Consider the following 24518-nt stretch of genomic DNA (forward strand, 5'->3'; position numbering starts at 1 on the left):
TAAGGCCAAATTGATGTTTCTACCTATCTCATTTGCAATATGTCCCTGGTTTGAAATGATATTAAGTATTCACAATTCTTCTGAGGATACTGTCTTATTTATTTCTCTGGAAAACAATAACAAAACAACTCAATAATCAAACTGAAGAGTGAAGAGCATAATACTGTTATATTTCTAAATAGCACAACTAAAAAATCCTTTATGACAACTCTACTAATTGTAGTCAATTTTCAACTGATCTAATGTTAGCAATTTCATGTGGTACAATCCACAAGTTAATCAACAAATACTTATTGAACATCTACTATATGCTAACATCTGTCTCGTATCTGTACAAACAGACATCCTGGAAAGACTGAGTTGATAATATGAAGGTCACTAATTTCAAGGACCCTAATATGGGATGAATCTGGTGTCATACTCTATTATTTTTTAAAACACTCATTGAAATGTATGATTTCTTCCATGTTTTAGCTACATATATTCTTTCTGAAAACATGTTAAATGGATCCTCAAATATTTTTTTGAACTAAATATTTAATTTGATATTGCCAAAGTTCAGCACTGGAATACACCTGACCCTTGAACAACGCGGGGGCTAGGGGTGCCGACCCCCTAACAGTCAAAAATCTGAATACAACTTTATAGTCAGCCCCCCAAAACTGTGGTTCCGCATCCTGGAATTTAATCAACCGTGGATCATGTAGTACTATAGTATGTGTTTATTGAAAATCAGTGGGCCCAGGCAGTTCAAACCTCTGTTGTTCAAGGGTCAACTGATACATTTTTTCAAGGATTCTAACTTTTAAAAGTGAAAACTTGCCTACATTTGCTATATATTATCTTGAAGCTTCAAGAGGCTTTTATGTTCATGATTACAAACTAAAATTCACTTGTATATTACTTTCTAATGCACCCCCATATACATTATTCTTATTTAAGATAGCAAACAAAAACAATACAAAGTCTGCACTAGCAATGAAGTGGTTATTAATAAAAACTAAAAGGTAAATAATTTTTTGTGTGTGCATTTAAAAAAATAATGTAAAACATTAAAATCCTGTGTCACTGAACCTCTGTAATACACAGGAGAAAAAAACCACTGTAGTTAATGCCTGTGATTAAGCATCACTGCCCACTGCAGAGGGACCAAAAGTTTCTCTAGTGCGCATTAACTGGACATCTTTGTCAGCCATACAGGTATCACAGCCCCATACTGCTGATGCTTCTGCTGTTAGGAGGCCATAAGCTGTTTCAGTCATTCCAGTGCAGATCCGATGAAACCATTTCTGACAAGAGGCTTCGCATAAGATGGCATCCTGATCATCATTCACTTCATTTGTACAAATTCCACAAGGATACACTGGGTCAGAAGAAGAATGCCCATGACGGCTTGGGTGGAGAGAGGATTTATTGCTTTTCTCAGTGGTGCATGTATCTGCGGCACCTCTAGGTTGTCGTGGATTATTCTGTGTCCCGTTTGCATGGCTGTTGTTTGTAGCTTCAGTGCTACTCGAACGGCTATTCTCTTGACTTACGCCATTGTTTCGATTAACATTTTTTAATTCAATATTACTCTGATTCACTGTGTCATCCATATTTAAGTGAGGTGGGTGAGCAGAGGAATTTTGATTAGTGTTTTTGGTTGCTCCTTGACTAAAGTCTTGTTTTGGGGGTGGTGCTTTTGCTTGACCAAAAGTGTTTGGGGGAGGAATAAAAGAATGATTAGATTCTAATGGAGAGCTAAAATTTGAATTATTTCCAGGGACAAAGTTAGATGCCAAGTCAGGGTTAGATATTTGGCTAGCATTCTGTGGAGGAATCTGATTGAAGTTTTCAGCAGGATTTTGTCTAAAATGTTGATTAGGCATGTTAACATTCTGACTTAGTGCATTATTATAAGATGGGTTTCCAAAACTCGAATTATCATGTGGCCCAAAATTAAAAGCATGAGGTCGATTAAAACCCATGCCCAAAGGATTCTGGGGAAATGGGTGTGGCTGATTCCTGAGTGAGTAAGGACCACAGTATGGGGAAGACATTCTTGGAGGAACGTGAGGTGGCATTCTGAATGTGCTGTAGCCTCCAAAGCCAGGATAACCAGGGCCAAGATATGGATTTGACGAAGGTAGTGGTTTATAGGAAATAGTATTGTAGTTGTCATCAAATGGATTAGCAGCCACTAGATGGTCAGAGTTTGGATTTGGTGGTGGCGCATACTCAGACAATGGAGAAAAAGAAGGCCCCTGAAATGAGAATGTAAAATACATGCTTTTGATCAAAGAAGTCATAAATGTTAACATTTATGAACTTAGTTTTAAATTTCTTTTGAAGTGTTACAAAAATTTAATTCTTCACCTGACCTTTCAATTCCAAATAATGTTTCTATTTATATTTAATGATAAAACTGTGTAGGCTTCTTTCATTTAGGAAAGGAAATAAGGTGTACTTTTTTGAGCTCAAATCAATTGTTACAAACCCTAGAAGTATTCAGCCTTCAAAAGAAGCTTCATTACCATAATTTTCATTGAATATGCTTGCCTGTAACTCTAGAATCTTTCACTTAAAATTTTAACTGAAAGCACCTTTATACCTCCAAACAGCCATAAAATGAAATAACAGTAAACAGGATCTAAATTTCTTTCCCTAGCTTAACTTCAGAGAGTTAGCTGTTAAAGTATTCCCAAGGCACTAAGGCCTAGGCCTCAGACTGGAAAAATAAACTGCCAGTTTTAGTCACAACTGCAAGCTTAACAGTGTGGCCGAAATGGAAACAGGTAATCTGTACACATTTCATAGTTACTTGCAGTCTTTATAATAAAAACAGTGCTTCAAATTTACAGAGGATAAAACCAAGAAAGTCTGTATTTATAACTGTCTATTACAACCAAAGGTTTCAGACAAAAGATGCTTCCATCATGATTGCTTCATGATATGTACATACTACTGATTTATTATAATAGTTGAACATTACTCCAAGTTAAACTTGTGTCCATATATTTTTAAATCTTTTCATAAAAGTACAGGCATCCATTCCTTTTAAATTAGCTTTAAGAGTAAGCATTTTAATTTATCTGCCTACACTTCCTTCTTGCAATATTCACTCTAGGCTTACAGTCCAATAATAGCCGCTAGCTGCAAAGCAAAAAAAAACCCAAAAAACAAATCACTGCAGAATTCACTACTAGGTTCTGAATTAGGATAGGAAACAAAACCCATGACGAAAGTTAGATTTACCTCATAGCCTGATCATATCAGTGAAGAAAAACTGTTATTAAAGAAAATGCCAATTTACCTGGGTATTTGTCTTGCGCTTTTTCTTATCTGGGCTTCCTAGTTGTACACCTGGTCCTCCTAACCCATCCAGTCCACTATCACCACCTAAAAATAAATAAATAAATAAATCCAGATAGTATTTCTACTTATAAGTGAAATTTATATCTCTCATAGCAATATCTATTATAGCTACCTGTTAATATGTTTCCTATTTTTATTAGATAAAAGCAATACTAAGCTCTTATTATCTTTGTTCTCCAAAAAGTCTTCCCCATAATCTCAGCCAGAATCAGTCATTCACCTCTACCCCATAGCATTTTTTATTATTCTTTCAGTGAAAAAGTAATTCTCCATCCCACCCTCAAACCTTCAGTCATCTGGTTTCCTATCCCTGAAGCAAACACTGTTGCTAGTTTCTGATCTATCTTTCCAAAGATAATCTAGATAAATTCCAGTATATCTCTGGGGAGTACACAAACAATGGCATGCTTAGTATGGAACAATGGTCTGTACCTTGCTTTCTTACTTGGAAATCATTCCGTGTCATTGCATATAGAACTGCTCCATTCTCTAATAAGTGAGTAGTTCAGAGTATGATTATACCATAATTCATTAAACTAGTCCCCTCCCTATTGATGGATATTTTGATTGTTTTCAAACCTTTGCTGTTCTGCAATGAAAATCCATGTATCAATGTCTTTACACTCATGTAAAAGTCATTCCTAGGACTGGAATTATGGCATCAGAGGTATGTGCCTCTTAATTCTGAAAGGTATTGTCAAAATACAACAATGTATGTGAGTATGATTTTCTCAATATGATCAAGCAAAAGCAAAAGCTTGACTGTGAATCTAACAAGTTTAAAAAAACATAGGATTTTCTTCCATTAAAAACGCACACTTTTTATTACAGAGAATTCTGAACATATACAAAAGCAGACAGAATAAAATTATGTACACATATATGTAGATACACATTTGTAGTAAACTATAATACATATTTGTAATAGATTAATAAATAAATAAATCCAATGAGTTGACAGAGAATTATAGGAGACTTGCTCATACATGTGGATTCCGAGAAAGAGATATTTAAACTGAGTCCTAAAAGATGATAAGAAATCTCTCATATGAAGAGCAGAACGAAAAGCCTCTAGGCAGAGAGAATAAATAGAAAGGAGCTTGAATGTGTCATCCTGTCCGAGACATTTAAAAGAGGCCAGTGTGTTAGGGAACTCTGGAGAGCACCTTTAGAAGAGGCTGAAGAGACAGGCAGGGACCAGATCATTTTAGAGTGTCATGAACTAAATGCTCGCGACCCCGCACAATTCATATGTTGAAACTCTGCCCCCTAATGTGATAGTATTTGGAGGTGGGGGCTTTTGGAGGTAATTAGGGGTACATTAGGTCCTGAGGGTAATGGGATTAGTGGCCTTCTAAGAAGAGAAAGTGAACTCTCTCTCTCTCCACACCCCCTTCCTCCTTTCCACCCTCCCTCCTCCCACACGCAAACAGTGGGAAAGGCCATATGAGGACAAAGCAAGAAGATGGGCATCTATCTACAAGCCAGGAAGACAGCCCTCACCAGGAGCTGACAAACTAGCTGGCACCTTGATCTTGGACTTCCTAGCACCAGACTGAGAGAAAATAAATTTCTGTTGTTTAAGCCACCCAGTCTATGGCATTTTGTTATGGCAGCGCAAGCCAACTGAGACATAGAGCCCTATAGTTTATGGTAAGGAATTTGGATTTTATTTTAAGAACAGTGGATGATCATTTAAGGATTTTGGGCAGGAAAGTAACACGATTTATGTTTTTAAAAGATTACATTAGCAATTGTGCTGAGAATAAATTGGTGATGGGAATGGGGTAGAAGCAGGGAGACCAGTAATGATATCTTTACAATAGTAGTTCAGGAAAAGTAATGGTACTTGGCAATAAAGAGAAATCAGCGTGCTGGCAATAGTTCCACACATAAAAATGCAAAGCAGATTTCTGTAAGAGCTATTTAGAAGAGGTTTAAATATTGTGGAGGTAAAAAACTATGACAACAATAACAAAATTTTAGTAAGGATTCTGGATGTTAAATTAATATCTAAACATCAAAAGCTTTCATATTACAAACTATAACCAGTTAAAAGATAAAGTGGAAGATGAGCTTTCATTAACGGGAACAAAACTAAACTAAAATAGCTAGCAATAAATTTAAGAAGTGCACAAGATCAGTATGAACAAAAATTTTTTAAAAGCCCTATTGAGGGACAAAGAGGAAGACTTCTAATAAGTGGAAAGGTACTCCCTGTTCTGGCTAGCCATCTAGAACAAAATAATACTGTTTTTATTTAGCTCACATATTATCCCAGATAGCCTGGTTGTGCCCTCCTCAGAGACATCAGCACCTGGTGTCTGAGTCCCAGGCCCACAGGGCCCATCCTCTAACGTCATAGGCATTCATACCAGCCTAAGCAGCACCCCCTTCTCAGAGACCTGAGTTTAAACTCCACAGGGACCCTCTTGTGAGTTTATATATTTTAATAATTCCAACCTCTTTCCTATGTCCTTCAGCCTTAAGAATGGTAGCTGCTTCCCACAGTTGTTACCTCTGTAAAAACTTTAGTATCCTATTTTGCCAGTTTAATATCTGTTAACAATACTTTATATCAAATTCTTTCCATTAAAAATAACTAGTCTGGGGCTTCCCTGGTGGCGCGGTGGTTGGGAGTCCGCCTGCCGGCACGGGGGACACAGGTTCAAGCCCTGGTCCGGGAGGATCCCGCATGCCGCGGAGCAGCTGAGCCCGTGCACCACAACTACTGAGCCTGCGCTCTAGAGACCATGAGCCACAAATGCTGAGCCTGCCTGCCGCAACTACTGAAGCGCACCCGCCTGGAGCCCGTGCTCCACAACGGGAGAGGCCACCGCAGTGAGAGGCCTGTGCACTGCAACGAGGACCCAACACAGCCAAGGACAAATAAATAAATAAAGTTAAAAATAGCTAGTCTGGTTTCTGTCTCCTGGCTAGACCCTGACTGATACATATTTCAAACACCTCCCAGGCTGAAAATAGTATTACTCCTACGTTAACATCATTCCAGAGATTTAGCTTACTATCTACCTACCTACTTTTCCTCCTGTGTATAAATTTGTGATAGTAATACCTTTACAAAAATGGGCTATTATTTTTTAAATAAAAGCATTAAATTTTAACTTTATTAGAATTTAATAAAGGAAAAAGAAATAAATTAAACTGGAGAATATGCTAAATGTTTCTTCACCAGAAGAGAAATTTTGAAAATAATTCTCTAAGGCTAAGAAAAGACAACAAGAAAAACATTAAGTTGGAGAAATTATGGTTTTTCTTTTTTCAGTCTTTAGATGGTGTCAAGTGACTTCCTACTTTGAAAGTTGAGGATAGTATAGTATCACATCTTATTCTACTTTTTCCCTCTCTAAATTTAGCAGGGTATTTTCTATCTCTAGATTCTTGATTTCAGGTAAATTTTCTTTTCTCATATCTCTGAATACTTTTTTTCCACTCTATTTGTTCAGTGCTCTATTTCAGGGGTACTAATTATCATTATGCTGGGGAGATTTTTTAGCTCCATACCTATTAGCTCATCTGACTAGTCTTTTTCATCTGCACTTAATCTGATTATCTGAAGTTTTTCTATTATGTAACTTAATTGTTAACTATCTTTATTCTGTTTCTAATTTGTAATTTGTTCTCTATATATGTTGTTTTAGTCAATTTATTTCCTTAGGTCTGCAATTTACCCTTCTTCTGTGTTTTAATATTATCTTGTCTTTGAGCTCTTATTTTATTTAAGTTCTACAACTTGAAGTACATGTGAGTTATTTCCTTCTGTCCTGTAGGTTATGGGTTCTTCATCTTCTGCATGCTCTTTCTCTTCTTATTCTTTGTGTCAGTTCACTAGTTTGCTACAGTATGTTTACATAATTATCATGCTTTTATTTTTATCTTGTAACTTTGCCCAGACCTTTTAAGCTCTGATTTAATGTGCATAACTTTGACTCCCTTTTATTCTTATCTAAGATTGTTTGCCTGGCTTAGATGGCTTGCATCTATTGAGATAATCATATGATGTTTTTCCTTTACATTATTTATTTTTATAAATTTATTTATAAATTTATTTATTTATTTATTTTTGGCTGTGTTGGGTCTTCTCTAGTTGTGGCGAGTGGGGGCCACTCTTGTTGTGGTGCGTGGGCTTCTCACTGCAGTGGCTTCTCTCGTGGAGCACCAGCTCTAGGCACACGGGCTTCAGTAGTTGTGGCACATGGACTCAGTAGTTGTAGCTCGTGGGCCCTAGAGTATGCAGGCTTCAGTAATTGTGGCACTCAGTCCTAGTTGCTCCGCGGCGTGTGGGATCTTCCTGGACTAGGGCTCGAACCCGTATCCCTTGCATTGGCAGGTGGATTCCTAACTACTGTGCCACCAGGGAAGTCCCCTTTACCTTATTTTAATGTTGAACCCAGCCTGACATTCCTATGTTAGTAAACCCAACTTACTAATTTTTATATGAATGTTATATTTATGTGACTGGATATGCTAATATTCTCTTTATAATGCTTGCCTATGTTAGTAAGATTAACCTGTTGTGCTTCCTTGAAACATCCAGGCTCTTAATTCTAAGATTCTGTTAAATGCACATCTACCTAGTCGGGGGGTGCAGTAACCCATTCACATGGGAGGATTCCCTTGAGTCCTCTGATTCAATTTGTATCCCTGAAGGCTTCTTTTCTGTCAGAGAGTCCTTTAAAAACAACAACAAAAACTTCCCCTGTTTCACTCATTTTTTTTCTTACTCAAAGGAGTGAGAAGACAAGACTACTCATTTAATTTGCTTTTCTCCAGACTTGAGGTTATTAGTAATTCTCAAAATTTTGTAAATCACCAGCAGCTTCCAAGGGGCAGGGATTGTTTTAGAAGCCTAAAACAGTGATCCAGATTTCACCCTGTTCCAGATTTATGTTACCGGGCAATGCCACTTCCCTTGTTTGCTGCTATCACTGACATTTTTGCTGTTTTTTAAAACTGTTTTGGTTCATTTCACTTGAAATTTAGAAGAGAATCTGTACGGTACCTTTGTTCTACCATCTTAGAAGTTTATACCTATATCTATGTTCTTTCACTTAATCTTCATAACAAACCTATGAGGAAAATCATCCCCATTTTAAAAAAAGAAAGAAAAAGAAATGGAATTGTAAAGGTACGGATCATACCCCTGGTAAAAAAGCAGCTCTGAAATCTAAAACTAGTATTTGTTTTTCTTTTGCTTTTAGGTGTACAATTCAGTGGGTTTTGGGCATATTCACCAGGCTGTGTAACCATCACCACTATTTAATTCCAGAACATTATCAGCACCCCAAAAAGAAACCCCATACCTGTTAGCCATATAATGTGTGGCTTTTTTTTTTTTTTTTTTTTTGCGGTACGTGGGCCTCTCACTGTTGTGGTCTCTCCCGTTAAGGAGCACAGGCTCCGGACGCGCAGGCTCAGCGGCCATGGCTCACGGGCCCAGCCGCGTCGCAGCATGTGGGATCTTCCCGGACATGTGGGATCTTCCCAGACCAGGGCACGAACCCGTATCCCCTGAATCGGCAGGCGGACTCTCAACCACTGTGCCACCAGGGAAGCACCTAATGTGTGGCTTTGAGTTTGGCTTCTTTCACTTAGCATAACATTTCTGACGTTCAACCACGTAATTTTATATATTAGTATTTCATTCTTTTTTATGGCTGAACAATATTCCACATTATGTTTATCCAGTCATCAGCTGGTGAACATTTGGGTTGTTTCTATTTTGGAGGGACTATGAATAATGCATTTACGCACATGTTTTTAAATGAATGTATGTTTTCAATTCTCTTGGGTATACACCTAGGAGTGGAATTGCTGGGTCACATAGTATCCCTATGATTAACATTTTGAGGAACTGCCCAACCATTTTCCACAGTGGCTGCACCATTTTATGTTCCCACCTCTAAAGTCTGACAGTTCTAATTTCTTCACATTCTCCCCAAGATTTATAGGCTTTTTTTTTTAATATAGTGACTCTAGTGAGTATGAAGTGGTATCTCCTTGTGCTTTTAATTTGCATTTCCAAAATTACTAATGATGTTGAGCATTTATTTATTGACCATTTCTTTATCTTCTTTGAAGAAATGCCTATTCAAGCTCTCTGCCTATTTTTTAGTTAGAGTGTTTGTCTTTTCTGTTAAGTTTTAAGAATTCTTTATGTATATATTAAGGATACTAGAATCATCAGATGTAAAACACATAAGTTTTTAATTTTGATGAAGTTCGAATTATTTATTTTTGTTTTGTTGCTCGGATAAAACTAGGTTTATCTGCTTCTAATATAGTAGTTTGCCTCCCTAAGATCTTATACATATACTGTCTTCCTCAGTGGCCCACAAAAGGCAAAAATGGAAACTTCTGGTTCAAACTAAAGGAACTCCTATCTTAATATAATCAATAAAAAACACTGAATCACTATGTTGTACACCTGAAACTAATATAATATTGTAAATAAACTAAACTTTAATTTAAAAAAAAAACTATAAACAGGGAAAAATATAAACATTCATTAAATTATAGTTGTGACCATTAAAAAAAATTTTAATAAAAAAATGACAAAGGGACTCCTATCTTTTAATTTTAATTTGACATGGCAATCCCATTTGAATAGATGGTAAGTAAAGAACTAAGAGAGAGATCCAGTGCACTCCTCAAGGTCATTCATTCAAAACCATATGGTTCAGGAATGGCTAAACTACTTAACCAATGTATAACTTTCAGTAGCCTATATACACTGAACTAATGAGTTCATATTAACAATTTGTATGCAGTTTTCCATAACAGTATATACTAACATACTGAACAGAGAAATGTGTTGTTCTTGAATCTGAATACCTAGAAATTCTGTGGAAAAGAATTAGTAATGGGCTTGAGGTCAAATAATAAAGTGGCTATATAAATAAACAAAAGGTCCAAACATCAAAGTCCTGTCCTTCCTAACATTTTTTTTTTTTCTTCCTAACATTTTTTATGGGTATTTCATTATAACAAAAGTTATCAACAGAAAAAGGTAATTCTTAAAAAATAAAATGTTATTAACAAATTAGTCTCTAATCTAGAATATATAAATTACCATTCACAGCATTATTAAGACTACTGAATAATTATAATTTTACTATTAAAATGCTGTAAGTTAAAGATGGACAAAATGTACTCTTAATGGTTAGTATCTACCATCTCTGTTCATTTTCTAAAACTTTTATGATAATTCCTGTATTTACTGTAAGGCAAAACTCTGACATTTGGAATCATTTAAATAAATTCATTATTTTCAAGTAATCTGTAAGCAAAACCACCTAAAATTCTTTTTTGAAAATTGAGTTTTATAGTATTAGTTTTTTGTTTAAGAGTCTAATATTTCCTTTCATAAAACAATCTTCAAGTTCCCACTGGTCTCAGCTGCCTCACTTATTGTTCATCTAAAAAGTTAACTATGTAACATTTCCAATGACTCTGACTCTTGGCCTTACCTAGGTCCCTCCCACTGCTATATGTAATACTGGTGGTTCTGTCATCTCCATGATGTTAATAAGTAATGTTAGATCAGATTCATGGTCATTGGGGCTAATCAGAATATAAGCTACCAAGAATTTCTGTAATTATTACTCTTTAAAAACGAAGTGCAAGGGGAGGGGAAAGTAGTGGTCGTAAAGCTAGTTATTTAGGTTACCTTAATAACTTTTGGTACCAAAGCGTCTATCTGGTCTACATATCTGCTGCAGCTGACTCTGCAAGGTAAACCATGAACATTCAGCCAGAAGTTGAGAGTTGTGGAGCACAGAACCAAGAAAACGGGAACTTCCAAATCTTGTTGTAACAGTGGCTACTCTGATCCTTCTGTTAATAATTGAATTTCTTCAACTCATCTCTTCACTCCTACCTTCCCAGAGCCCTCCGAATGCACAAGGCGGAAGAGAAGTGGGAAAGGGTGATATCAACAATAGAAAAAGAAACCTCTCTCATCTTAAGTTAAGGAATTTTATCTATATATTATCACTTTTCATTATGCCAATCAATCTCAAATAAGCACAAAAATAGTTTTACCTCTCCTTTCACCCTTTAACCTTTATTTAGAGCTGGAAGCTTAAGTTGTTTCTCTACTTGTAGTCTTAGAGGAGAGTCCAACCTACTAAATGATACAATTTCTTCCCCATCTAAAGACGCTACAAATCAATGTCCTTTTCATATGAAATCTGTTTGTAAGTATAAAATCATTCTTTTATTTGTAAGTACTTTTTATTTTGTAAAGAGTGGATTATTTACTTTAGGCCTTTTATGCATTTTTTTTTTTTAGGTCTAGTTACAACTTCTTTATTCTTCCTATTAAAGACTCAATCTATTTTGGCCCCATGTCCTTAAAAGGGAGTGAAGGCACTATTCTGTATAATAGATAGCAGTGTGCCTTTAATATATTTAAATTTTTCCTTTGGGGGCTTCCCTGGTGGCGCAGTGGTTGAGAGCCCACCTGCCAATGCAGGGGACACGGGTTCGTGCCCCGGTCTGGGAAGATCCCATATGCCGCGGAGCGGCTGGGCCCGTGAGCCATGGCCGCTGAGCCTGCGCATCCGGAGCCTGTGCTCCGCAATGGGAGAGGCCACAGTGGTGAGGGCCCCCGCGTACCGCAAAAAAAAAAAATTTTTCCTTTGTTAAACTCACTTTATTCACAATAATGGTTTGTGACAGTGACTGTTCTCATAAGTAATGTGACTACATTATTTTAAAATATTTTATAATCAACATTTTCCTTTAAAGAGACTTGCTTCATCATTATTCCAAATAAGTGTTTATTTTGTGTATGTGGTATAAGGATGTATTCTAGGCTCATTAAATGACTCAACCCAGGTTTGTTTTCCCCCAAAATTCGTATGTTGAAATCCTAATCCTCATTATGATGGTATTAGGAGATGGCGTCTTTGATAGGAGATTAGGTCATGCGGGCTCTGCCCTTATAAAACAGATCTGGGAGATTTAGTGCCCTTATATAACAGACCTGGGAGAGTTCCCTAGCCCCTTCCGCACGTTAGGACAGAGTGAGAAGGATTGTTGTCTATGAACCACGAAGTGGGTCTTCATCAGACACCAAATCTGCTGGCACCTTGATCTTGGACTTTCTAGCCTCCAGAATTGTAAGAAATAAAATGTTTGTTGTTTACAAGCCACCCAGTCTATGGTATTGTTACAGCAGCCCAAACGGACTAAGACAGTGCCTAACACATTGCCTGGTACACAATGGGTACTCAATTGTTAGTTTTCATTTTGCTTTCCTTTAGACTAAACTATACCACTAGTGCACTTCATTTCATCTTCTATAGTATTTATCATCCTATCAAAATATCTAATAGCCAGCAGTGTCAGCACAATCAGTGGACACTCAAGTATCGGTTTTTCACAACAGCAGAGAAGTCTGGGATATAATGTCAGTTTACTCTACCATTTACTATGGATGTGAACATCTTAGCTAACAGCTTTACCTTCACCTGAAACACATACTTCTGTAATACTGGTCTCTACCATGGAATGGAAATATTGTGAATTAATATGTGAATATAGGGCTTCACTGGTGGCGCAGTGGTTGAGTCTGCCTGCCGATGAAGGGGACGCGGGTTCGTGCCCCGGTCCGGGAAGATCCCACATGCCGCGGAGCGGCTGGGCCTGTGAGCCACCGCCGCTGCGCCTGCGCGTCCGGAGCCTGTGCTCCGCGGCGGGAGAGGCCATAGCAGTGAGAGGCCCGCGTACGGCAAAAAAAAAAAAAAAAAAAAAAAAAAAAAGTGAATATAGTATTGTATGAATTCCATTAAGCATTTGGCAAAATGGTCTTATATGATTGAAGTGAAAAAGACATTATTTCCTTTTAGAATGCAAGGCAGAAAGTGTCTGCTATGTGATGCCCCAAACCTAGATCAATCTGGGTATGTAATAAATATATTAAATTCAGAGAGCCCTCAACATCAGTGATTTAAAGTTTCATATATTTGTGGTTCTTGTGCCAGCTGTTCGCCCCAAACTAATGATCTTTGCATTCCTGAGGTACATGAGGTTTAAGGCTGCTCACAAAGGTAAAGCTTAGGAGGGTGGGTGGATGGCATCCAAGTGTGAAGCTGACTCTATACAATAACATCAATACCTCGAATAATGGGCGGTCTTGGTGGAGCTGAAGCTTTGAGGATGAGTATCTTACCAAAGATGGGAAAAAAGAGGGCATGCCTAGCAGAAGGAACAGAATGTGCAAAGACAAATTTAAAGACATGAGAGATCATGACAACATCTAGAGAGGAAATGTGACTATTTCAGAACTGGAGCATGGGAGACAAGGGTAAGCATTTCATGGAATAGGAAGGATGGAGGACTAAGTGGTAGGCCTGGGCCAAATAAAAATATAAGAAGGTTGGATTGGATTAATATAAGAAGGTTGGATTTTTATCCTAAATGCAATGGGGAACCAATGAAAAATTTTACAAAAAAGAGTAACATGACTAAATTGTGTTTGGGAAGCATTATAGCAATGGAACATACTGGCTAAGATTTGGGGCCCTAGAATCTAAGTTCTAGCTTTGCCACTTACTAGCTGGGTAAACTTGAATATGTTACTTAACCACGTATTACTTAACCTCTCTGAATATCAATTCCTCAATTATAAACCTAGAATGATGATATCAGCCAGCTTATAGGGTTATTGAGAGGATTAAGCAAGATGATCCATTTAAATTACTTAGCAAACTGCTTGGTAAGTACTCAATAGATGGTAGTTACTTACCACCAGCAGTAAGTAACAATGTGCAAAATGGGTTAAGAAAGACAAAACGGGAGGCCACTGAAACCAGTGATAGGGTTATTATAATAAGCAAAGAGATAATCAAAACCTGAACTAAAGAAGTGGTTGTGGAAAGACTGAGGAGATGATGGGTTCAAAACATACTAAGGAGACAGATAATCTAGGACTCTGGGACAGTGCTGAGTTGCAGTGGGGCATGGGTTTGGATCACTAGATAAATGATCTTCATCAGGTTAGGGAATATGGGAGAAAGAACATGCTGGAGGTCTCACAGATAGACACCTTTCATTCTACTTGTTAACAACAAAATCCATTTATCTCCCCCTCATAAATGTACTCTTCCTGTTATATATCTGACACCATTCTCTTACAGTTTTCTCCTCTACCTCTCTGGCTACTCCTTCGCATTCTGTTTTTCAGGGTCCTCTTTCCCCTTTTATCTCCTAAATGTTAGTGTTCCTAAAGTTGCGTTTCTCAATGCTTTTCTCTTCTCACTCCTCACTCTCTTGGGTGAGCTCATCTACTCCCAAGGCATCAATTAGTATTCACATGTTTACTGATAACTTCCAGATCTCTATTTCTGGCTCAGACCACCGGCCTCAGTCCAAACCACGTGTATCTGTTGCATACACTGCAACATCCCAGGGGGATATTCATTCAATGTGTTGAAAACCAAACTCGCTTCCCTGACACTCTGCCTAGCCCTTACATATGCCAATTAAAAAACAAAAGAACAAAAAACCCCAATCCTTTCCTGCAGACTTTCTCTCGTCAGTTCTTTCCCTCAATTCTGTGACTGTAAATTATGCCTCCTCTTCAATCTTAATCCAAATCTTCCATACACTTCTCTGATCAAGATGGTCTATATTTTGTAGTACAGTCTACTTTTAGCACTTCTGTGACATTTTTGTGTTACTATGCCATTCTAAAATACATGCTTACCTCTCCAATGTCATTTCTAACTCTGGTTAAAAGTGTTTCATCTGAGGGTGCACAGTCTTTTAAAAGCAGATAGCTACTTAATCACTTTTGCCTCATGACTAGAGAAATTTCTGCTTTTACTAAAGAACTATCATTTGTTCATAGTCTAGATGGAGTTATCTTGATACTATATAGTGTTCACCAAGGTTCTGATATGAGTCATAAGTCTGCTGTCTTAACTTCTTCAGGCAAAATCAGTAATAAATCAGACATAACTGTATTTGAAACAATAAATGTGGCATGTATGTTTAAAAAAAAGCATTTCATCTGAAATGAATGCTTCAACTTCCTTCTTCATCTCTAAATTTGTTTTTCTTCCTTCATTTTCTCTTTTTTCCCCCAAAACTAACTCTTCATTTGCATCCTTGTTGCTATTCCTTCTCTCATATGCAGAAACCTGATTTATGAGGAGTCTTGTCTGTCTAATGCCCAGCTTCCACAACAGCGAATACCTAGCACATGGCAGATATTAAAAAACATGTACTGAATGCTTTATTAATGAATTATCCTCTCTTTCTGTTGCTTTTTCAGTTTCTCCCCTCTCCTTCTAAATCAGGTTCTTTTGTTTGTCTACTAATACGTCTGTCATTTTTCAAGGGAGAAAAAATAAAAGAGAACCCATACAAACTTCCTCTTCACTCTCTTTCCAAGTTATTGGCTATGTCTTTCCTTCTATCACCAAGCTTCTTTTAAATTATATCGTCACCACTTAATATTCACTACTTTGAAATGTAGTTTTCTCCCAAAAATGCCTTCTCAAAATCACCACTAACTTCCTAGACCTTTTTCTCATCCCTCATCCTCCTTGCTGCTCTTTCTACATCATTCAAAACAAAGGAACACCCACCACTTCGTAGAACTCTCCTCCAGGAGGCCTTCCTTGACTCCCTTAAAGATAGGTTATATACGTTCCTTTATTTCCTGTAGATTATCACAGCATTTATCATGCTGTTTGTAATTGGTTACTTATTTGTCAGTATCCCAGACTACACTAAAAGTTCTTGAAGACAGGTATTATGTCTTCTTAATCAATGAATTCTCACTGTCTGGCACTATAACTGCCCAACAAATATTTGTTGAATAAATGAATGAATAGCATCATCAGATCAACACCTAAGAGTTCTAAAAATACTGGATAATGGGAGTGTTGGTTAAAATAAGGAAAAAGGTCAAGTAAAAGTGGTAGGAGGGGCTACGGACAATCCGAAAGCAGCATAATGATACGAATCAGTTCCTTCATGTATTCACTCATTCGTTCATTTGGTATTTACTGTGAGCAAGGCAATTAGGAAAGAAACAGAAGGATAATCAAGATATTGCACCTATCCTCATGGATCTGTCTTACAACCCAGGGCTGAGGGTTTGGGGAGTAGTAAGAACTGGTAGGAAATAGTAAGATACTTTGCCATTAAATAGCAATTGTGAATCTAATATTAAAATATCAGGACAGGGACTTCCCTGGTGGTGCAGTGGTAAGACTCCAGGCTCCCAATGCAGGGGGCTCAGGTTCGATCCCTGGTCAGGGAACTAGATCCCACATGCATGCCGCAACTAAGAGTTCACATGCCACAGCTGAGGAGCTGGCAAGCCACAACTTAGGAGCCTGCCTGCCGCAACTAAGACCCAGCGCAACCAAATAAATAAATATTTTAAAAAGTAAAATTAAAATAAATAAATAAACTATCAGGACAAGTTTGGAAAACCACCGATCAGCTTCCTCTGGTCCACTTACCTTCACAATCTAGGTCTACCAGCAGCAGTTCTCAAACTTTAGTGTACATAAGGAACACCGGGGGAGCTTGTTAAAGATGCAGAGAAATCTCTCAGAAATTCTGATTCTGTGGGTCCAGGAAGCTACATTTTGAATAAGCATCCTAGGGGATTACGATGTTTTTGGTCTACAAAGTCCTTAGTCATTCACTTTGTCATAATTTTGCCATATCTGAGTTATGTCTATAATATTATTTTTTAGTAATTCCTTTAAATTTAAAAAATATATATAGGTCTTTCTCTATATATAGAGAAAGATATGTCTATCTATATCTTAGTCTTATCCTAAGCAAAAGGTTTGATAACTTATATTTTTGATAATACACATGAAATAAATACATAACCATTAAAAAGTCTGATTATATATATATCATTGGATAAGAAACAGTTTGAGAAGCACTGTTCAAGAGATTATGCTCTGCAAACACCACATTCTACGTGCAGTCTGATGATACAAATTATAACTAGAAGCTCCAGGGCAGTGAAGTTCAGCAGAATTGTGCTTCAGAAGAGCTCATGTAGATAATCTGGTACCTTTTATGGATTATAAAATAATTTTAAAATGTTTTAAAAATTAATGTTCTAATTAGTACAAAATGACATCATAAAAACCCCTCTTCATATTGGCTTTTTATTTTAAAAAGTGCTTTGTCTTTTATTTTGGTACTTGACTCTCAGAATATTCTTGAGCTGACACCTAAGTCAACTTCTAACAACTAGGGCATCAAACTTAAAACCAGCAGTTGTAATAAAACAAAGACAGATCTGTAGTCTTGACGCACAATAAAATACCCACCAATTTTATTTAAAATTACGTTTGATTAAGACTGATAATTGAGTTCAAAGGTGTAAACTTGATAAAGCTTTCTTTTCCTTCAACCCCAAAGTAATTTTTAATAGTAGGCAAAATAACATGGCAAACATATCAAAGAAATAACTATCTCAGAAAGGTATATTCCTTAAAGGCTTTGGCAATTCATAACAACAAAGAGAAAAGAAAGTTGAAATAGAAAACCTTCACCAAATGAAAGATTGTGCTTTTAAGCCTGTAAAAACAATATTCTGCTCTAAATTATGTTTTTGCTTAAAGGGCTAAGAAAATCAATCTCTAACTAAATACTCAAGTGATGTTATTTGGAAATCACATTGTCACTGTGTCACAAGCCAGTTCTATAGGTTTAATCTCTAGTCACAAGGAACAAAAACATAGATGAATGACTGTGGTCCTTGATCTCTACATCACTTAAGTCAATTGGAAATTTACCTTACTACTTACTGATTTATAAAGCACTTTATCCTGTTTGGATGAAAGGATTATTTCAATAACTTCCTAACTAGCCTCCCTGCTTTAGCCCTTGTTCTCTACAGTCTATTCTCCGCAGAACAGCCAGTTAAAAACATAAGGCAGGGCTTCCCCAGTGGCGCAGTGGTTGAGAGTCCACCTGCCGATGCAGGGGACACGGGTTCGTGCCCCGGTCCGGGAAGATCCCACATGCCGCGGAGCGGCTGGGCCAGTGAGCCATGGCCGCTGAGCCTGCGCGTCCGGAGCCTGTGCTCCGCAACGGGAGAGGCCACAACAGTGAGAGGCCAGCGTACCGCAAAAAAAAAACATAAGGCAGATCACTCACTCTTCTGCACAAAATCATCCAGGCGCTATCTCAGAGTACAAGCCCAAATCTTTTAAATGGCTCACAAGGCCAATACACATTCACTCCATACTTCAGCTCAGCTCACACTACTCTCCCTTTGCTCACTCACAATAGCTTCTTTGCAGTTGCTTGAACACACTAGGCAAATTCCAGACCCAGGGCCTTTGCACTTGCTGTTCCTTTTGCCAACACTGCTATTCCCACACATATCCATATGGCTCTGCTCTGTCACTTCCTTTGGGTCTTTGCTCAAACATCATCTTCCAGCTGAGCCCTCTTATACATAATCGCTACCTCTCCACCCTCATACATATTTTCTAACCACTCTCCCTGCTTTGATTTTCTCCATACCACTTACCATTTGACATCCTATACCTTTTATTTGTTCATCATTTGTTTACCCTACAAGAGTGTGCATTCCTCCTGGGTGCAGATGGTCTTTTTGCTTTGTTCACCGCGGTATCCCAGTGCCAAAAACAGTGCCGGGCACACAGTAGATGTTCAATAAATATTTGCTTACTGAACAAACAGTATTACTTCAACTTTGGGACTTTTGGCCTGAACCCTATTGAAAGCTGGAAATAAGAGCTGGAGGATACTCCCCAAATTTCCAGACGGCACTTGGTGTCTGTGAACTTACATGCGTTATCTTTTGTCTGGCACATCGTTCCCTCTGATACTTCTTAGATAGTAAGGCAGCAGGAAAATTCCTAACTAGTGTGCAAGGAAGAAGCAAGCCAGCCGTGTATAAAACTGATTTGGGGCGATTTGTTTCTTATCCATAAGCCAATAGAGAAAAGCCTTTTGAATGAATATAGGTTCTCCTCTTAAGCCTATGGAAAATAAAGCTGTATGTTTGTTGCCTTTTGGAGAATGGGAAGGGGGGCTGGGAGAGACACGGAGGCCCGGCACACCTTCTGCAAGAGCGTCAACTCCAGTGCGGTCCAACTTACTTTTTTTGGGGGGGGGGGGGGATGGAGGGCATCGTTCGTGGTCTCTGCCAGGGGGTGTTCCTTTCTCACCCTCTGAGCTGCCTATTGTGCTGTGTCTGGCCAACGAGGTAAGGTGGGCGAGGAGAGGGGTATGAAGGGATGCTGAGTGCGGCTTCAACTGCCTCCTAACACAAAGTCGGGGCGGCTAGGGCTCGGCACAGGGGACGCGGCGGCCGCGCGCCTCCGACCGCAGCCCGGGCCCCGGGGCGCAGGCGGGACGCGGGCTGCGCGGAGTTAGGCCCGGACAGAGCCCCGTTGCCTCCCGGCCGGCGGGCACGCGGCCCCCGCGCGCCCCGCTCCCCCCGCTCCCCTCAACCCGGCGCCCTTCTCGGTTACCTCGAACTCTCTTCAGCGAAATGGAATCCTTCTCCTGTTCTGCTGACATTACAGACCGCAAAGCATGACTCCCCCCCAGGCCGCGGGAATTCGGTCTCTTTGATGCTGCGGCGGCGGCTCCTCCTCCTCCTCGCGGGGCCGCTGCTGCTGCGAGGCGAGCCTCCGAGGTGAGGCGCGGCCGAGGGCGGTGGGGACGCGGGCCGACTTTGCAAAGTTTGGGAGGAGGACGAGGCCTCGGGGCGGCCGGGCGGCGTGCTGGGGCCACCCGGGCTCAGCGGCGGCGGCGGGAGAGCGGCCTGGGGGCGGCCCCCCGCCCGGGGCCGGCGTGTGCGGAGGACGAGTGCGCCGCCGCCACCGCCTCCTCCCACTCCTTCTTCTTCGCCGCCGCCGCCGCCACCGCCGCCTCAGGAGCCGCTGACAGGGGAGGCGGGAGGCGGGCGGCCCGGCCCTGGCGGCGCACTCACAGCGCCCTCTGAGGATGAGGTCTGCGCTCTCGCCGCTCCCGAGTCGCAGACACAAAAGCCCCCAGCTTAGAGCCGCCTGCAAAACCCGCTCTGGGGCGGGCGAGGGACGTGGCGCGGCCCCGCGGCTTCCCCGCCCCGAGCTCCCCAGCCCCGCGCGGGGACGGACTTTGGGGGGCGGGGGCCGCTGCCTCGTCCCGCGGCGCCTCCTGCCGCCGCAGCCGCCTCGCGCTCCGCCTCGGCCCAGCCCCCACGGCCCGCGCGCGCCTCTCGCTCCACGCGGGGCTAGCGGGCCCGCGGCCCTGGGAGCCGGGGCGGGCAGCGCGCGCCGAGGGGCCGCCCCGCCCAGCCCCGCGCCTACAGGCGCCCGGCGCTCCCCCGCCGCCACCGAGCCAGAGGACGCTCAGCTCGGCGGCCGACGCACCCCGGCCCGGCTTCTGCGAGGAAACTGCATCTCCGAACTTCTTCGGAGGCCGCAGCAGGCATCTTGGCCTCGCGGCCAGGGATCTGAAAGAGGAATGTATGAGCCGAGCAAACTTTGTACGCGGGAGCTGGAGAGTTCTCGGCGGGCAGGCGGGCAGGTGGGCAGGTGGAGACCCAGATTCCCCGACTATGTGTCAGTGATCTGGACACCTGTTTGTGGAATGCCCCAACTGCAAGTTTTAACGACCCGATTCTTCAAAAAAGAGTGATGCGTAATTAATACAAGAAAGGGGGATGGGTGGAAGCGGTGAGGCGCCGGGACCTGATGTAGACGTTAAATTTTAGGAGAAGGATCTCCCCGCCCCCATGTGATTGTAGATTGTATTTGGTTACTGATTCCACATCCATCGTTTAGGCTGTGTGACCTGAGGCAATTTAGGTAACCTCTCTGAGTCTCAGATTTCAGATCTTGAAAAGGCAGTGGGGCTACATCCCTGAGGTCTCTTCTATCTCTGACATTTGGCTTACTTTCACGAAACTGTTCTCCCTGTTTGTTAGGTTTCCAGTTATCCTACTAAAGAGAATCTGTAGGTGCAGACTCTAATCTTCAATCAGGTGAGACTGATTATTTTGATCCAGAATCACTGAGAAGCACTCATTAATCATATGAGGGCTTAGAACTAACTACAAATAGGAGTCTCTTCCTTTCAGAGACAGGACCCATAGAACTCATTCACTTGCACATATAATGTCAGAACAGATGTAAACATGAAGCCAGTGTTACAGCCTTAAGGGCTACGTGACAGACAAGCACCACAGCAGAGGAATCAGCTTTAAATGACAAGATATGGTGTGACCATGGGACAAGTGTTATCCTTTCTCATTTAATAAGTTTGGGGGGAAATTCCTAATTTGAAGATTCAGACTAGGACAGGTTAGGGAAATTTTTACAGAAGGCACGTATAAGGAGAGCTCCCCCCCTCCCCCCTCCCCGTCCCACAACTAGAATGTAAGCTCCATGCGGGCAGGAATTTTATCCAGTCCACAATTCTTTGTACCTAACAATGACTGGCAAGTGTTCAAAAAAAATTTTGTTGTTGAATGAATGCATGAATAACAGAACTGGAAGTGGCCCTTGGTCAACGGATTGACAGGGTTTTGGTAAGTGTGATAAACTCAAGCGAATGCTAAGTATTGGATCCTCACTTTACCTCACAGGGTCACTGAGAGAAGATGTGAAACCACTTTGAAAATATCAGGCAGTATGGAAGCGTAGAGTTTTATTACATGATCCCTAGTGCAAGAAAAGTCATTGAGAAAAATCATTGCTAAGAGATTTTGAATTCTTTATTGTATTCCCTAAAGCTAGAGACTCATAAATAATATATAAATTGAAGAGAAACGAATTGGCCTCATTTTAATGATTCATCAAGAATAAAAAGACCATCTTACTTGGCCATGGATTTTTAGATCATTTGGACTTCCAAATCCTGACTATTTGCTACATATTAGAATTACCTGGAAAGCATTCTAAAATTTCAGATTCCCAAGGCCTTCCCCAGTTGTATTGAATCAGAGTCTCTGGGAATGAGGTCTAGCAATCTGTCTTTAAATGCTCTCTAGGTGATTCTACAGCAAAGAGCATCATGCGTTATCCTCCTTATGTTCCCAGTATGACAATTCCTAACAAAAATATCCCTTCACTTTGCTGTTGTACTCTTTATCCGTGGGTCTTAGATATGAGTTCCAGTTATGAGTATGGTTCTCTCATACGGAGAGATGCAAGTAAAGGGCCTACCCCTCTACTTAAAAGTACATGCTCGGACTTCCCTGGTGGTGCAGTGGTTAAGAATCCACCTGCCAATGCAGGGGACACGGGTTCGATCCCTGGTCGGGGAAGATCCCACATGCTGCGGAGCAATAAGCCCGTGTGCCACAACTACTGAGCCTGCCTGACACAACTACTGAAGCCCGTGAACCTAGAGCCCGTGCTCTGCGACAAGAGAAGCCACCGCAACGAGAAGCCCACACACCACAACAAAGAGTAGTCCTCGCTCACCGCAACTAGAGAAAGCCTGCACGCAGCAACAAAGACCCAACACAGCCAAAAAAAAAAGAAAAAAAGTACATGCTCAGTCATGCCTAAACCACAGTAGAATGCACAGCTTAGTCTAGAGCAGGGGTCAGTAAACTTTTTCTGTGGAGGGCTAGATAATAAATATGGATTTGGTAGGCCATGCATTCTTTGTCACAACTACTTAACTCTGCTATTATAGTAGGAAACAACCGTATGTGAACAAGTGGGTGTGGCTGCGTTACAACGAGACTTCATTTACAAAAACTGTGTTGAATTTGACCCATAGGCTGTCATCTGCTGACCCCAGACTAGAAACTGGATCATGTAAAGGACTTTGGAGCTCAGGAGGCAGGCCTAGGCTGCAGATACAAATAAAGGAGACATTACCTAAGTCTGGATAAACTCACCCAACACCAATGAGAAATGAGAGCCAAGAACAGAATCCAGGGAAACACTGACATTTTAAAGGGTGGACTGAAATAGAGGAGCTTGTAAAGGAAAATGAGAAGGAATGAAAAAAAACAAAACAAAACAGAAACAAAAACCAGGAGTGTTAGGGCAATCAAGAAAAGGGAGAAAAGATCAACATTTTCACATGCTGCAGAAAGAAATACTCATTTCTATCATCACCATCCTTGGCCTGGAGTCTACTCAACCTTGTTTGCTTATATTTTGAAGTATTTTATAGTCTTTGCTTTTAATATTTTACATCTCAAATTTTACCTGTTTATATTGTGCAAGGTAGCATAGTGGAGCTTTTAAACATAAAGATGCTAATATAAGTTGGTTTGGATTAACATGCAAACGTTTTTTCAGAAAAAAATATTGCTATAAACTCTATTTTCAAACTTAAAATCATAGATTTGTTTCAAGTTGAATAAAAGTAAAACCCAATTCTAGATATTTGGAAAATCTGCAACATTGGTTTGAATGCTTTCATGATATAATTGAAACCATGGTCAGTTTAGCAACCTCTATACATTGGTCAGCCACATCCAGGAGCCCTTTGTTGACAAATATAGATGGGCTATTAAAAGCTCAATGTTGAGGGAATCAAAACAGCACTCTTTGGGGGATTGTTTGAGTCAGGATTCAATCAGAACACAAAAGTCATACAGTAATTTGAACAGGGTAAGTTTAATCAAAGAATTCTTAAGTACAGCAGGAGGTTGAAGTAGGGAGGGATTGGATAGTAAGGAGTAAAGAGAATGAGAAAAGCAGATATAAGGAGGAGCTACTACCCTTAAAACTGCGATAGAGCCCCCAGAGAGGAGGCCCCTCCCTCTCCAGGCTAAGATCCTGAACTTATTGGAGAGAGTGCAGCCGTGCACTGGGGAGTGCCCGTGGAAGCTGCTGGTTCCTGGGTGCTGCCTGTATTGCGGGATCCTGGCACTGGATGAGTTGCCAGTGCTGCAGCAGCCAGACGCTGGAGGAGGCATGCATGCTGAAAGGAGCCTACAAAGAGGAGCAACTGGGACAGGAAGAAAAGCCCCTTCCTCCTGTAATCTCTCTCCAGCACCCTCTGCTGAGAAAGTATAACATCATGCTAGTTGGCAAAGGAAAAATAGTTAAAGTGTTCAGCTTCATTTATGGAGAACAGGCAATGAAGGGTAAATTGGGGTTGAGAGACAATAAATTGAGTTTTGACACAACAATACTGTGTACTTTACGCTAGCAAAA

The 24518-nt window shown here is 40.4% G+C and overlaps 1 protein-coding gene across 1 annotated transcript; it reads right to left on the minus strand.

The window, feature by feature from the left end:
- Window positions 1–1121: 1121 nt before the first annotated feature.
- On the minus strand, window positions 1122–19926 carry PYGO1 (pygopus family PHD finger 1). The gene is made up of 3 exons (XM_065872880.1): window positions 19878–19926; window positions 3296–3381; window positions 1122–2246 (listed from the first exon to the last, which is right to left on the minus strand). Exons 1-3 carry the CDS (start codon window positions 19924–19926, stop codon window positions 1122–1124), a joined length of 1260 nt encoding a protein of 419 aa, XP_065728952.1.
- Window positions 19927–24518: the final 4592 nt, after the last annotated feature.

The sequence above is a fragment of the Phocoena phocoena genome, chromosome 2, assembly GCF_963924675.1.
Source record: "Phocoena phocoena chromosome 2, mPhoPho1.1, whole genome shotgun sequence".
Lineage (NCBI taxonomy): Eukaryota > Metazoa > Chordata > Mammalia > Artiodactyla > Phocoenidae > Phocoena > Phocoena phocoena.